Genomic DNA, 16051 nt, shown 5'->3' on the forward strand with positions numbered 1-16051 from the left:
GACTATGGGTTACAACTTGCACGAGAATGTAAAGTTCAGGGTGCATTATGTCACGTTTGATAGTTCAAGATCTTAAGTGCGTGTGGAGCAATCCTAAGGTTACAAACTGTAATTAACTCATTCGTATATGAATTGTTTATGGGTTCGCGTATGCTTTTAGTTGTAAGAAATTGCATGAAGAATTTCAATGAGTTTTAAACGTTCTTGTTTGCAGAAGGAATCGATGCAAATCTCTCCAGCTCATGAAGAAAAGTCGAATAATGTACACGACCCATAAGATGTACCACGTTCATTAATTTCAATAAGCACCGCACATAATCATATCATACTTATCAATATAACAACAAACTCAAGAGATTAATTTTAATAATCACTAGCACATGTCATGTGTCTTGTTTTGTTCATAATTCATGTTATAGATAGATTAATTTCAACAATCATTACGTGTTACTATATATTTTGTTTTATTCATATTATAATTTATAATTTATATATTCCCTCTGTCCCTCTCATTTCTTTACAGTAACTATTTTGAAATGTCCCTCTCATTTCTTTACGTTATTATAAATAGTAAGTTTTTCCCATTATTACACCTATTATCTTACCCTACTATCTCATATTTAACAATAGAAACTACTATTACACTCACTACTTTTCTCCACTATCTCAAATCTATTATTAAATATTGATAAGTCTCACCACTTTATCTACTTTTCATCTAACTTTACTCATTATTTATACATTGTCTTGGTCTCCGTGTCCCCCTTTAAACAATTGAGGGGACGAAGGGAGTATATATTTGCATATATTCTATACGTATATACGTATAAATTATATATTATTTGCATATATGTATATAGAGGGTTACTCAAATGAGAACTTCTTAAAATGAGTCGTGAGAACTTCCTTAATTTATCATATTTTGGCTAATCTAAACATCAAACTAGTGGGTACCCAATATAAAAAACGTATATAAAACTAGTCTCTTCCTAGCTAGTCAAAAAAAAAAATTCAAAAAAAACGTCCACTGCCACGTCATCAGTGATTTTTTTTATTTTTTTTTCGGCTAGCTAGGTGGAGACCTTAATGATATACATTTTTTGTGAAGGTGCCCCTGACGGGGCCCTTCAAATTAATAAGATTTTGATAAATTACAAAAGTTCTCACGGTTCTCATTTTAAGAAAGTTTCATTTGAGCAAGTGTCTATATGTTATACGAGTAGATAGATTATTTTCTTGTGCAGCAGTTGCTCTCGGATATAAATTTATGATTAAATATAAATTTACGATTAAATAGTTAAAGTCATGCACAAACACACGTGCCGGTGTTGGAGTTTGCAAGCAAAGACATTGCTCTAGGTTTGTGGTTCACTTGTCGGCGCACGTGCGTACCTTATGGTTAAAAAAACCTCGGGAAAGCCTAAACAATTCAACTAAAAATTTTGTATCGGGTAAAAACAGATATACACTGTTGAATAAAATGTCAGTTCTCCAAAACTACCCTCACTTACAAGTTTATTTTTAAATTATTTAACTAATATTTTTATATAATTTAAACAATATTTACAATTTTAAGTCTAATACAATACATAATTTTAGCTACCAATCAAAGTCTCTATCTTAGTTTTGATGATATCATATCATAATATAATATTCGATTCGATATTTTAATAAATAAAATAGGGAATTAGAAAAACTCGAAACTAAGACCGCTGACATGACACACTAAATTATCATTTCTTCTGAAATTTTAATAATTTGATCTACGATTCAAAACCATCTCACATTCTTTAAATATTTATCCAGATATAAATAATCAGGTCGTTTATTCATTCTAAAAATCGGTGATTAATCAGAATTAAATATTAATATTTTTTATTATATAACTCGTCAAACTAATTATCTTGTTCCATGATTTCACTAATTAGGCCCGATTTTCGCAACACTGAATTGTTTTAATAAATTGATTTTTTATTATTATAAGAAAATGCGAAGAGGATAAGACTTAAGAGTATAAAAGTCAAAGTCAACATACAGCACTAGCTAATTTGGACAGAAATGAGAAGATGGATCGAAAAATGGATGATGAACTGTCACTTTATATTGAAAAGGGCAGCTCTTTCAACTGCGATCAACTGACAGATCGAAGTACATCAATTATCGAAGTGGCAAATTCGTACAAGTATGTATATGGATTGACCTAACTTTCGGTGCTAATTAGCAAACTCCTAGATTTTAACGAATCATTATCAACATGCATTTGTCCTTTTTCATTTTTATATGCTAACTAGTGAGGATTTTACTATAGCATCAATTCATTCGTGATTTTTCAAGTTGATATGGAATTTAAAATTTATTGATATTTTTTAATTTAAGTTGTGATTTTTCAAGTTGATATGGAATTTAAAATTTATTGATATTTTTTAATTTAAGTAGATGCGTCTATGATGATTCTCTCTTCTAAAATTAGTCCTGATCATGTTATTTGATGCAAGTATGGTTTTGATAGTGAATTTAAAATACAATTCAGAAAATGATTTAAACAAATTTTAGTGCAAATGTTTTCTTTAGTTGTAAGGAAAGACAATCACTTTATTTTTGAGTTAATAACGTAACTATTATATTCCACAATTTCATACGTCTGCTCCTCAAAGCAGAGATAGTGATCCTAGCTATTTTTCACTAAATTTTAGAAAATGATTAAAATTTTAAATTCACAAATTTTATTTTTATTTTTCAAAAAAGTAAATCATGCTAATTTATAATGTGAGAATTGGTCATTATATTATAAGGTGAAACTAAGTTGTGGTCATCCTTTTAATATAAAATTAACAAAAAAACTAACAAACACGAAACGTAAAAATTAAAATCGGCAATTAATTAGCGAAATCGAAACTCTTGACATTTTTTCAAAATTCAATGTAAAATATGATCTCTACTTTTTAATTCTATCTGTAAATAAACACATATATGTTTTACTTTTCTTTTAGAGAAAAGTGAAAAATATCTAAAATCACTTGCTGGCAAAAATTTGTCCACCACAATATAAATTAAATTAGTTACCAATATGCACTAACAAGATCAGAAATGAACATAATCAACCAATAATCCATCATAATTACATGTAATCTAGAAGGAAAATAAGCTGCCTAATTAGGCCACGCCCATGTTTCCACCTCTCAAATCTAAGACCACATCCAGAAGCAAAACTAAAGTTTTTCGAGTACAAAACATGTCATTATTTCCACACGCTATCATAGCTTAAACAAGCACTTGCATAAAGTTAAAGCTACTAACCCTAGATTAATTCCTAATCAAAAGCCTAATCCTACTGCGCCTCTAATCTTCTGACATGTGACTGCAATTTACAATAGAATTTGTTAAAGATAAGAAAGGCTAAATGGGAACAATTCTTGTCAGGTACGGCAAAGCAATTACTAGAAAAAGTTAAAACGAGATTTAAAAATTGAAAAATATTTGTTTTTATATTAAATTATTCTCCCCCACTATCCAATCCTACTCAGAAAAAGATTCTGGCGTGCACTAAGTGATTTAAATAATCAAGCTTATTGGATCGAGGTCTCAAATCTCCACCATTTATATAAAGACGTGTGGTCATGTGAAGCATTATTGGATGGTGAGAAAGTTGTTAATCACAATATTTGACAAATTAATTACACTTTTAAATACCCTGCTGCACAAAAGCAACAAAAGAAAATAGGTTTGATTTTAGATAATTAAAAAAGAACTACAACTTGATTTATCTTGAGAATAAAAAATTTACTAATTTTAACCTATTGTCTTCTTTAAGTTTGTTAATTAATTTTACAAGTATATGACTAGAATATGCTTTGAACTCGTTTGATTTGATGTAATCCAACTCCGTAATCTTAAAAATTTATGGTTGGATATTGATCGTTTTCGTCCAAAACCAGTTATGTTATTGGCAAGATTTAATTTGCACTTATTTTCAAATTCAGATTCGGTTTCGGTTTCGGTTTCGATTTCCGCTGTATTTCAAGTGGTGGATCAAAGTTGTGAACTTGTGTAATTTGGCATGATTAGAAACAATAAAACTACCAACAAGGGTTTGTACAAGGAGTTTTGGTTGAATGATTGTATGGATGTGTGCAATTGCGTTAGCAGGTGGTTGTGAAAGTAGTTTGGAGGAGGGATGGAGGGAGATAGGCATGTGAGTTGTATGGTTATAAATATGGAGATGCTATGCAATTTGTTTGGGTTTTATCTGGCATTGGGCCCATTCCAGCATCATCACCTTTGTAACCTACCAATCATTCCAAAGTTTACATTTCACCAAGTGCTAAACTATTTGCTCATAATTCAGAATTATAAGAGTATCACATTTTATGTATTTATACTTCCCGTCCGTAACACCGGGAATCTGAACTAATCAGTAAATTTATCAATTTAAAATTTTAAAAAAAAATATTAGAGTCTTTCTGAATAAATAGAATATTTAAGTAAATAGGAGTGTAATCGATAAATTGGTAAAAAAATTAAGGATTAATCGAGGATTTTTAGATAATACTTCCCGCAGATTGGTCTCACTTATTTTGTTCATAATAAAAACTATAACTTTTAAAACAAACAAATAATTAATCAATTAATTTTGAAATAAATACAGGATTGAATGAATAGGATTGAGTATTGTTATTTATTGCATTGGCATGTATATAGTACAAACTATATGATTTGCTTGACTTGTAGCTTTATGTACTTAACTTATATATTGTCAATGTAGCTCTGTATGTATAGCTTCGTGTCATTATCATATACATGCATCTCAGTTTTTTTATAGATACAGAGAGGTTGTCCTCTCCCATAAATTTAGTTAGCATTTGTACATATTTACGTAAACATTTTTATTTTTATTTAATAATCTTGATGAAACGATTCTTGATATTTTAGAACTCGATAATTTCATCAACAAATAATCGAATCTTGTCGAAGATGACGAACGTGTGCTTGTTTAATTAGACATTCGAATTTTGAAAATGTGTTCTCTCTCACTAAAAATTGAAAAGTATCTTAATTTTATCTATTAATTATACTTTATTCTAATAAATTATACTTTATGTATAGAATATGTTGATTTGATTAAGCTGTCGAAATCAATCAATAAACAGGGCATGGAAAACGACAAGCATAGATTTTACATTTTATTTATTTTATAAACTATCGATCATTAAACATACTAGTACAATGCATCATGCACAAGTAAAACTCAGAATCAGGTTCTGTAATAATGAAAGAGAGCATATATAAATGTAAAATACCCTCTCAATTGTGTTAAGCTGTAAATCAATTACTTATATTCTGATTCATTTTTAACACACAAAAGAATAAAACGTTGTGGCTATTTCTGGGACGTAGAAATTAAATAACTAGCATGCATGCACTCAACAATAATGAAGATAGTCATCTGTACTCCTTATTCCAAAAATCTTTTGTTTTATTTGATTTTTTTTTATCTAAATGAACGAACTTTAATTATTATTTATATTTTTACCTTTTTATAAGTTACAAAATTTGAAATATACATATTAAAATAGATTAAATATACTTTTTAGCAGTTAAACTCTATTACTTCTCTATTTATATTTTATGCATAATGTTTTATCAAAATTTGGTCAATTTGAATACAAAAAATTCAAATGAGATAAAAGATTTAGGATAGGAAAATTATGAAATTATTTTAACAATAATTATTTCAATTATTTTATGATACTCGATAATTAAGTGTCAAAAATAAAAGATAACAGACAAGAAGTCGAGAAAATAATTAAGAAAGAAATAATTTGTTAAAATGTCAACCTAAAGGGAAGAACAGCCCGTTTACATAATTGAACACAGTTCTTGTCAATAATTATTTGCGACTTTTGCTTTAACTTACATTTATTTAATTTGTGGTGCTAAGGCTTTTCAAATGCTCAATTTTCTTGCCGTGTCAACTAATCATACTCTACAGCTCATACATCATTAGTTATTATTTTAGTTGAAGAAGACTTCTCACTTAATATTTTAAGTCAATTCATTCCAAATATAAAAAACAATCTTTAATAAAAACTATTAAAATTTTAAGTTGGAACATGGGCCCATCTAAGTCCAATCCAACTGGTACCTGGGCTGCTTGTTTTTTGATGAAATTTTGTTCATATAGAAAAAAAGCATATTATTTTACCAAACAAAAAAAAATATTTATTATAATAAGTCCAACCCATATATTCTCCGGCCCGGTTGATTTTCGGCCCAAGACATAAGCTTTTACAAGCCCAGTTCAACAAAAGTCTTCATTTCTCAACTTACACAGTGCAGTGTAACAGCTTGAATCAAGAAAATGTGGGGAGAAAATCAAAATGGGGTTTCATCAATTCTGCTCATTTTCACTTTTTTACCCTTTTTATTTACTGCAATGGGTCAAAGCCCACAACTTGGATCAGCTCGGGTTGTGTTTCAGGTCCATTTCTTGGTTTTACCCAGCTCAATTTAGTGTATATGCTTGTTCTTGATTTTGTGTGTGTATAATGATTTGTTAAGTGTTTGTATTAGTATAATTTGTGGATTGTGTTGTGGGTTTTTTGGTTTGTGTGGTTTTGTTGATTGTAATGTGGATGATCATGATGTTGGTTTGCTGTTTTTTTTTGATTGGTGTGAGTTTGGATTGGTGAAGCAGCAAGATTAGTGAATTCGATAGTTGTGTTGTCGGATAAGCGAAAGCTATTAACTTTTTTATTTTGGTTTGTGTGGTGTTGTTGATTGTAATGTAGAGGATCACGATGTTGGTTTGCTGCAGTTTTTGATTTTTTTTAGTGTGAGTTTGGATTGGAGAAGTATCAAGATTAGTGAATTCGATAGGTGTGATGTGGGATAAGTGAAAGTTGTTAACTTTCTCGATTTTGCTTTGTGTGGTGCTGTTGTTTGTAATGTAGAGGATCATGATGTTGGTTTGTTGCAATTATTTGATTTTTTTAGAGTGAGTTTGATTTTATGTTTGCTATTCAGTAGCCATTGCCTCATATAATATAGGATACTTGAAAGCATGATACTATGTCATAGGTTCAGAAATAGTAGAAATGTTGACAAGCATATACTGATAAAATGGCTAAAATGACCGATATGATAAAGATTATAATATTCTAGAAGGAAAATGAGGTAAGCTAGTATAATCCTTTACATTTTTAGGGAGAACTAATTTCTGAACAATGTTATTCGTTGTATTGTCAATTTCATTTGGAAAAAATGAAATCGAAGTGCTGTCATGAGGTTGAAAGGTGGGAATGAAGCAGTTCTTGTGTTTTACGACATTTCAAAATGATAATATGCTTATGGAGTTGGTAGAATAATATATATGGTGAGTATGAGGATTTAAGTATTAAATTCAGGTTAGTGCTCAAGTTATCGGCTTAATATTATTGTAATCCTGATGCTCCTTGTTTGTAGTTGAATGTTTAATACAGAGTATTACATTTGACATTGTTATATAACGAAGAACTCTCTACATGGTGATGAATAGCAGTATTTGTTTAGACTGTTTTAATTGTAATGATTAAAAGTGCTTAAGATTACTATTTTGCTTGTGTATCTTTTCATGGTGACCTCCAATGCAGACTAAATATGGAGATATAGAATTTGGTTTCTATCCCAGTGTTGCACCGAAGACTGTTGAACATATCTACAAACTTGTTCGTTTAGGATGCTACAATACCAACCATTTTTTCCGGGTATGTCACTCAGACATGGTTAATATTTTTTTGTAGGTAGATTGTTTTGATATATTTGATCTGTTCTAAAAATTATTTCAATATATAGGTTGATCATGGGTTTGTTGCTCAAGTTGCTGATGTTGGCAATGGTCGATCAGCTCCTATGAATGAGGAGCAAAAGGTAGAAGCCTACAAAACTGTTGTTGGTGAATTTAGTAGTGTGAAACATGTAAGAGGAATTCTTTCGATGGGGAGGTAAGGCTATTCCATCAGAAACTTCATTCGGCTATTGTCATATTGCATCCTTATGTATAATAATTGAATATTGTAGATAGATGTTGTACAGCCTTAAGCTGCTGTATCAGTTAATAAAAGCTGACTGTGGTATGAGTGTGATTTAAATTGTAAAACATATTACTGAACACTGATTATGATGGATTTTAAAAAACTATAAAAGTTTTAACACTATAAACAGGAATTAAGGTAATCCCTGGGTTACATTTTGTGACATTAAAACCTATGCTCAAAACTTCAATGCAATAAAATTATTAAAAAAAAAAAATGAAACCTATGCTTTGAACTGAGAGTTTCTCATAGATAACCCAAAAAGTTCATAGGCACGTGTCATACACATACAAAATAGTGTTTGCAAAATGGGCTTTGGTTCTATTCCAAAATATCTTCCAAAAATCAACTTTTTTTTTTTGCTAGAATTTTTTACCTTGTACTACATGATTTATAATCAGTACATATTCACAACAAAGATTTAGTAGAGTTGATTCAGATCTTCCATCACACATTAAGGTCTATTTAAAATCACACACTAAAAAAAGAGAAGAAAAGAAATTAGTACATTTTCTTTTTTAAATTTTAATTTTAGGAAGTACTTATCTACATCAAAGGTTTGCTTGAGCTGATCTAATCTTCGAAATGAATCTCTAACAGATTAAGGTTTCTCTTCAAAATCATACTTTTAACAAATTCATCGTTGAGTACCCTGTACCCAACATGTCTCCGCCATGAACTTATGCATGAAAATCACAATTAGATATAGGTTGATCTTCAATAGCATGCTGCTTTGCCAGGACCCCATATCCCTTTAATTAGTATAAGCATGAATTATTTGTGGATTAAGGTCATGATTGCTTCAATAGATGTCCACACATCTATGATATAATGCCGTCCTACCTGCATCAACTCATTGATATCATAAAATTTTAACTCTATTGATATTACAAGTGGTACAGCCGTATATGTAAAATTTGAACGTGTAGGAAACTTATAATCTTGGTAGTGCTTGCTAGTTCTGCTTCGTGTTTGTTTGTCTTTCTTATTTTAAAATTGCAATTTGGCCTTCAAAGATGTAATACTTTGTGTAGGCATTCTGATCCAAACAGTGGTGGATCCTCATTTTCTATGCTTCTCGGAGATGCACCACACCTTGATGGTCAGGTGCGCTATTTCTACGTACCTAATTATTCTTGACTGATCATTCTGAAAGCAAAGCATGTCTGACATAATATTTGCATTTCCATTACAACCTATTACCAGTATGCTATCTTTGGAAAGGTCACTAAAGGCGATGAAACATTAAAAAAGCTTGAGCAACTTCCTACTCGTCGGGAAGGGATCTTTGTGATGGTACGCTTTCCTTTTCTAAGTGCTACTGTTGTTAGATGTGGAAATATTATTTTGCTTTTTGCCTTTAGGACATCTGAATAATCAGAACTCAGAAAAACAATTAAGCTGTTTACTTTTGGCTTCCATCTTGGATACTGTTTGTAGGCGGTCGTTTTACAGAGTACAGTGTTCTTATATAAATGTTATGGCTCCAAGTTTCGTATTTGAATGTTTTGCATCTTGAACTAGCTGTGTGCTGACATTCACATTTACTGGCATAATATGCATAATCGTTTTCCATAAATTGACTGACTATTCTGTTTTATTTCTGTAGCCAACTGAACGCATTGAAATTCTGTCGTCATACTATTATGGTAAGTATTTGTGACTTATGTATACCCGTCTTACTCTTTCCTGCTAATTTTAGCCAGACTCAAAAAGTTGGAACCTGAAATTAGAGTATAACAAGACTTAAACTCAAAATAATCTACAACAGTGCAATACCAATGCTACCATATTTACACTTAATTTTCTCACAACACCAACTTGTTCATAAGATAAAATGACTATTTTATGGATAAACCAAAACGGTATAGAAATTGTTAATAAAGTAACAATCATGAGCCTTTTGATTTTCATTAAATACTGGTTCACTACTTGCTGCTTAATAAGTATATGAAAAAGGTCATGCCCAGTGCAAGGCTTCTGCATCAGCAGTGTCTAGGGATGTTATGATGTTCCCAGCCTTATATTATTCACAAAGAGGCTCTTTCGATGGTTGAACTCCTGCCCCAATCTGAGGATGTATGATAGCTTCCTGATAACAACAGTGAAGCTGATAATTATTTTTGGTAAAAGAGAGAATATTTAGTTGGTCAGAATATGTTATGCTAATATTTGCTTCTGACCTCACTTATTTTAGTACTTCTTTTGCTTTACATACACATGTAGCTAAGCTTCATGAAACTCCTTTTCTCAACATTTCAACAGAAAGGTTACTTTATTAGTTTCCTTTAATGTTTTTTGCATTACTGAGAGCATGTCAAATTTAAAACACGAATAAGATTAACTGGCACGACCTTGACGAAGATGTAGCGAGATTGTCTAGTCTACCGTTAGATGAGCAATACTTGCTGACTTTTTATCTTTTTAAAACTGCAACCCTGGAATTAATGCTAGATTCCGAGATGGAAACCTGTCAACAGGACAAGTCAATGTTAAGAAGAAGGCTTGAGGCATCTGCTGTGGAAATTGAAAGACAGGTCTGACCCTCTGAAATCATAATATCTATGGGCAATATATATGGTTAAACTTCAGCTTGTACTTAAGTTATGAACTTCTGCAGAGAATGAAATGCTTCCCATGACAAACCTTAGCGGGAAGACTGTCTGGTTCTAATTCTGTAAGTCATATAGCTCTTGCTTGTTCCTAAACCACTAGGGAAAAAAAAAATTAATCAGGAGAATATTTTGCAAAAGTTGATCAATCTCAAGAACTTGGCCTACTTTCTGTCACAAAAAAAAAGAAAAAAAAAAAGAACTTGGCCTACTTTTTTTATATTAACTCGGTCTTTATTGCACAGATGAAAGTTTTTATATGAAAAGGAAAAAATAGCGTCACAGGCTCATGAAGTTGCAAGTGTATCAGATATCATGAAGTTCGCCAGATGAACAGTTGTTGATAATCCATGCTATAGAGCAGCCATTTACTACCTGCGAGGTCTTGTCTTCTCAATAACTTAGCTGACATTACCATGTGATGCACATGCTTCTCAGATATGTACTAAAGCTTGATCATAATTGCTTAAAAATATGTTACATTGAATGGATCTCATTAACATGAATATTGCTTTCTGAAACATCGTGGTCTTGGATGCATTGATTGATGGATAGGCTGTTCTAGATTTTCCATGATACTAGTAGGAAGACAGAGACTAGTGATTTTTGTTTTGTTACAAAATTTTGTTGATGTATGTAGTTGGCAACTTGCTGCCACTTGACGATTAATGTTTCCTGGGAATACCGGCGTTTCTATCAGATATAGGCCTGGCTGGTGGTCTTTTTACCCCAGAGATTTGTTTGCATATGATATTGTTAGGGTTGTTTTTTGTAAAAATAAATTTTTGAAATGTGTTGGTGGGAGCATAGAGAGGCAGGTTACTTTTTAATAAACATTAAGATTTACATGAATGATGAATCAACATACTTCCAACTTGACTAACCCCAAAATATTAGAACACAAGGCATTGTAAAATAAGAAACCCTTGACCCTGAAAGAGAAGTTGTACCTGAACCTGCTCATACAAATAACAAATAAGGCCAATCTTTACCAGGCTTCTTTTTAGAATGGGGAGCTGGGCTGTCCGCTTACTCTGGGCTATTATTGATGTAAGCATATGTTTGGGATATGCTGATCTGTATATATTTTCTAAATCTATTGTTTCGCCTTTTTTAAAATTAAAATTTTGTAATGCATACTAGAGATATAAACCTTCAGATTTCATATTCAATATTTTAGTTCTGAAGTGCTTCAGTCGATTATACTGGAACATTCGAAGAAAATTGTGGATCACTTTGAAGTTTAAACAAGTATATGTGACAACCAAAAAGAAATTGAAGTTACTAGTAGCCATGACAGGACATATGAGAATAGCGGTCTGCGTTTTTAATCCTTAATGTGTTGTACATGTACAAAGCATAGACTAATTTGTTTCTAACCTTTGACTTGAAATATGTCCTTTATTGTTGAATAAGAGACTGGTTATCACATGTCTGGTTCAGTGGTTTTACATTACATTGTTGTGAAAAACCAGGCCAACCATCTGAATTGTTTGCTGAACCTTATGTTTCGAATTCCTTTAATAGTATTGCACATGTGCTTCTGAATTTTGGATATGCATAATACATGGCTTTTATTTTGACTTCTTGTAGGAAATACATTATTTCCCTCAGATAATCTTGTTTTACCCGCAATTTTTTACTCATTTTATAGTTGAAGTACTGCATGGTGTCACATGGATATGTTATGGAAAAAGCCAAAACAATTAGGTCGTTTCTATAGACAAAGACCTGGAAAAAACATGATTCAAATTAGTTTGAAAGCGATATAATTAAGTGTATTAGTTTGTAATTTTAGCTGAAACCATTGTGTTTTAACCTAGGGAAACTGTTGTTATTTAACTTTCAAGTGATTGTGGGGGCTGCTGGGTGGGGGTCGGGGCCAAATTAAGAAAGTTTTCTTAGTTGTTTTTGGGGGGAGGGGGTGTTGGCGTAATATCAAATCTTTTTTAAATGATGAACGTGGGACACATAAAACCAAACCAAACATACTCGGTAGGCCCTGGAAGATTAAAGAATAATCATTACAGTCAGAAGTCTATCAACTCTACATGGTTATAACTTGTAGGTAATTCACAGGTTCTCACATCATGGATATAAGAGGTCGTTTTCAGGTTTGAACGACATGTAGTTAATTTGTTCAATTTAACTGCTGTTTCTGTGATAAATGGTTGATAGTTCCAAGAGATAGACGGGGCAAAACATGCCCACATGATTGGGAATGCAATGCCTTATAGGTATGTTTTACAACTTATCTATCTGCTACATGTGTTGTTGTGTCTGTTTCACATTAATGATTGGAGTTTTATTGGACAAGAAAGGGTCGATCACGTGACGTTTCTCTATAATCCTTCTCCCTACCAAATATGATGCCAAAAACATTATTTCAAAATCTTTTTCTGTAATGCATGGCGCTAGTGCCTAGTAGCAAGGCTGTGGTATGGGGGCCGGCTCTCCCATCTCATTCATAAACATCTCTAGTTGTACACAATACTTCTGTCATATTTGCATTGAACCTGAATATATTGCGTAAGATCATGTCAATTTTAGCTCATTCCATGGCTCCATGCGATCCAGCAATGGAAATGAGAGCCATGGAATGATCCGCTCTACGTAACTTTGCCAAGACATTTCCAATGCTGAAACCTGTGACCTAACGGATAGTAAGCTTGCATCTGAATGTTATATAGAGTATTATCGGGTGATAATTTATTTGCTTATAAAGTTGCGTCCCTTTCATTGCTGCCTAATTTATCGTCCTCTGCCCCCGCTATCCCTACATATGTCACGTTAACACAATTTGAGTATTTTTAGGACAATGCTCTATGGGACATCATCCCTGATATTTTTATTGCATATCTGCAACAGTTGCTGGGACATATTTCTGGTACAGCGATAGGGCTCTTAATGATTCCTGGATGATACATGGGTGTTCAGGTCCACACATATACTTGCTTATCGAAATTTTCAATATTTCTGTTGGCAATTCAATTTATCATTCTTGCTATCTCGTATCATAAGAAGAGAGGTATCCGTCAGACATACAAAATTATGAAAAGTCGAAATATACTTAAGTTCACCTATTCTTGCTTGTAGAAAATTTCAATACTATTGTTCGTGTTTCAATATTTTGTAATTCGATATCTCGTTCTATAAGAAGAGAGATATTCGCTAGGCAGGAAGGACGTTGAAAAGTCGGAATGAACTTGTGTGTCCCGATACTCCTTTAGAGACTTTTATTTCGTTCTTGTTCGATATCTCGTTTTATGAGAAGAGAGATATCCGCTAGACTACCAGATGTGGTGCGGAAAAGTCGAAACATACTTGCATGTCCCTTCGGGGTTCCATGTGACAGAAAATGGCTGATGCTGAGTTAACTAATGAAAATATATAGGAACAGAAGCCATTTCACCCACATATATGAGCTATACATGTGCATATATTTGGTTGACCATGGCCCGTCAGAGTGAGACCCTACTTGCTACAGATTAATAAAATGTAGGAGATGATCACGTGACAGCATGGTGGCATATCTCGAAATCTCGTTTAATAGTAAATGAATTGGAAGCTCAAGTCAATAACTAATTTAAAACCAGACAATCTCTAATGATACTCCAAGATCAATGGACAAATCATTTTATATTATCTGACTGACGAGTCATGAACTCATGATCGTTTATACCGTAGTTAATTAGTCCGTAGTTAATTAGTTAATTTATGGTCCGAGGTTCGGTGTCTGACACATGTATGTTAGTAGTATATTTTTAACGGAAAAAAAAAAGGCCATGCATAACTTAAATCAAATTTTTTTGATATATGTACCTGATGTTATAGTATCATTGACATCTTTTATTTGTTCAGTAACTTTTGCAGAAAGTAGTTACAAATTTGTCAAAATCACTGATTATTAATATATTATACTTGAAAAGTCTCAAGGATAAAACTTACCAAAAATTTCAATTTTTTGTATTATTCTTAAGCTGATGTAAAATATCAAAATTATTATCAAACAGTTATCCGATTCCATTAATAACATATATCATCTACAGACTACACTTGTCAGTACAATGAATGGAACATTAAATTTAGTTTTATAATAACAAATATTTTTATTTGATATAATATTTGGAACACTGATAGTATTAGTTTTCTTTTCTTTTTCCCTTTTTATAATATTTTTGATGAAAATACATGAAATTTATAATCCTACCAAACGACCAGAGGCTAAAGGAATGGGGGTAGGGGGGCAAAGATGCTCCTGCGTACATCAAATCACATGGAGTCCAGCCCTTCATGTAACCACTGCGGATTCATAACAACACGAGATATCATATCGGATTAAATAAACACAAGATTGCCATTTGCCATGCATCAGGATTTTGAATGTTTTCGATATAAGATACGATCAGATCAAGAGGTCATCGATAAATCTCGAAAAATTATCTTTCGGGATATATACTTAATCCTGTATGAAAACTGTCGGTAAGCACCCATGAGTGATTAGAGTAATAACCAGTTGAGTAGTTTCTTGAATATGAAAGCATATATCAACTTTTAATGGACATAAAAGCATGTCTACTTTAATAAATTACCTGATCCGTTTGAAAGATATGTCAAACCAAGGAGAAGAGTTTCCCAATGATGCTACTCAAATCTTTCAGCTTGGATTTCGCGATGACTTAGTTTCCATCCGTCGGTCCTAGAAAAGGAGGGCTCCCCATTATAATATTTATATAAAATTTTAATTTTATAAATTATTTTAATCATTTTCTAATAAAAATAAAAACATTAAAAATAAATTATAAAATTATATTTTATATGAATTTTGAAATTTATATTAAATAATATCAAATAACGGTACAGAAATGAGAGGAACAAAGGGTATTTTTCCGGAGATGTGAATGCTTTCTCGATCTGTTGCAACTTGTGAATCACACTAAAGAGTTTGAACTGTGGGGTCAATATTGAAGCTGAGCCATATGAGTGACACTTGTCATGCCAACTTGTGTGCATTATTCGTGTATTTTTGAAATTTTAGTGTTTCAAGGGTTAAATGAGCTCCATGCTGGCAGCTCTGCTAGTCTGCTGCTGCTGCTGCACTGAACTCCCGGAAGCTGGGCCTCAACCCTCAAGACTCTGGGGGTGATGGTGGATTTTTGATAAATGATTAAATAAAAATGTATGAATAGTGATGAGCGTAGAATGATGTATATTTAATTTATAATGATTTAAATGAGTTTCCGATAATATGAGTGGTCAAGTGAGATATCTTGATTTAACATACGACCAATTTGATACAAAACCTCTATTTTATCTTATTCTCTGGGGTTTCTGAGAGATACTGGGTTTTGTTCTTTCATTACAGTTTGG

General features: G+C 32.1%; 1 protein-coding gene across 1 annotated transcript; it reads left to right on the plus strand.

Annotated features, from left to right (window-relative positions):
* The first annotated feature begins 6325 nt into the window (after positions 1-6325).
* LOC108200273 (peptidyl-prolyl cis-trans isomerase CYP23) lies at positions 6326-11415 on the plus strand. Its single transcript, XM_017368373.2, has 9 exons — positions 6326-6478; positions 7629-7742; positions 7831-7979; positions 9104-9176; positions 9276-9365; positions 9679-9718; positions 10524-10606; positions 10690-10746; positions 10927-11415. Exons 1-8 carry the CDS (start codon positions 6359-6361, stop codon positions 10708-10710), a joined length of 690 nt encoding a protein of 229 aa, XP_017223862.1. The 5' UTR covers positions 6326-6358; the 3' UTR covers positions 10711-10746; positions 10927-11415.
* The last annotated feature ends 4636 nt before the right edge of the window (positions 11416-16051 follow it).

This window comes from Daucus carota, chromosome 9, assembly GCF_001625215.2.
Source record: "Daucus carota subsp. sativus chromosome 9, DH1 v3.0, whole genome shotgun sequence".
In the NCBI taxonomy this organism is placed as follows: Eukaryota; Viridiplantae; Streptophyta; class Magnoliopsida; order Apiales; family Apiaceae; genus Daucus; species Daucus carota.

Bases quoted from the DNA above. Each gene is read 5' to 3' on its own strand.
- LOC108200273 (XM_017368373.2), top strand. From the start codon at position 6,359: ATGTGGGGAGAAAATCAAAATGGGGTTTCATCAATTCTGCTCATTTTC. The intron at 7,743-7,830 runs GTATGTCACTCA...TTCAATATATAG, and splicing joins ATACCAACCATTTTTTCCGG to GTTGATCATGGGTTTGTTGC. The intron at 10,607-10,689 runs GTCTGACCCTCT...GAACTTCTGCAG, and splicing joins CTGTGGAAATTGAAAGACAG to AGAATGAAATGCTTCCCATG.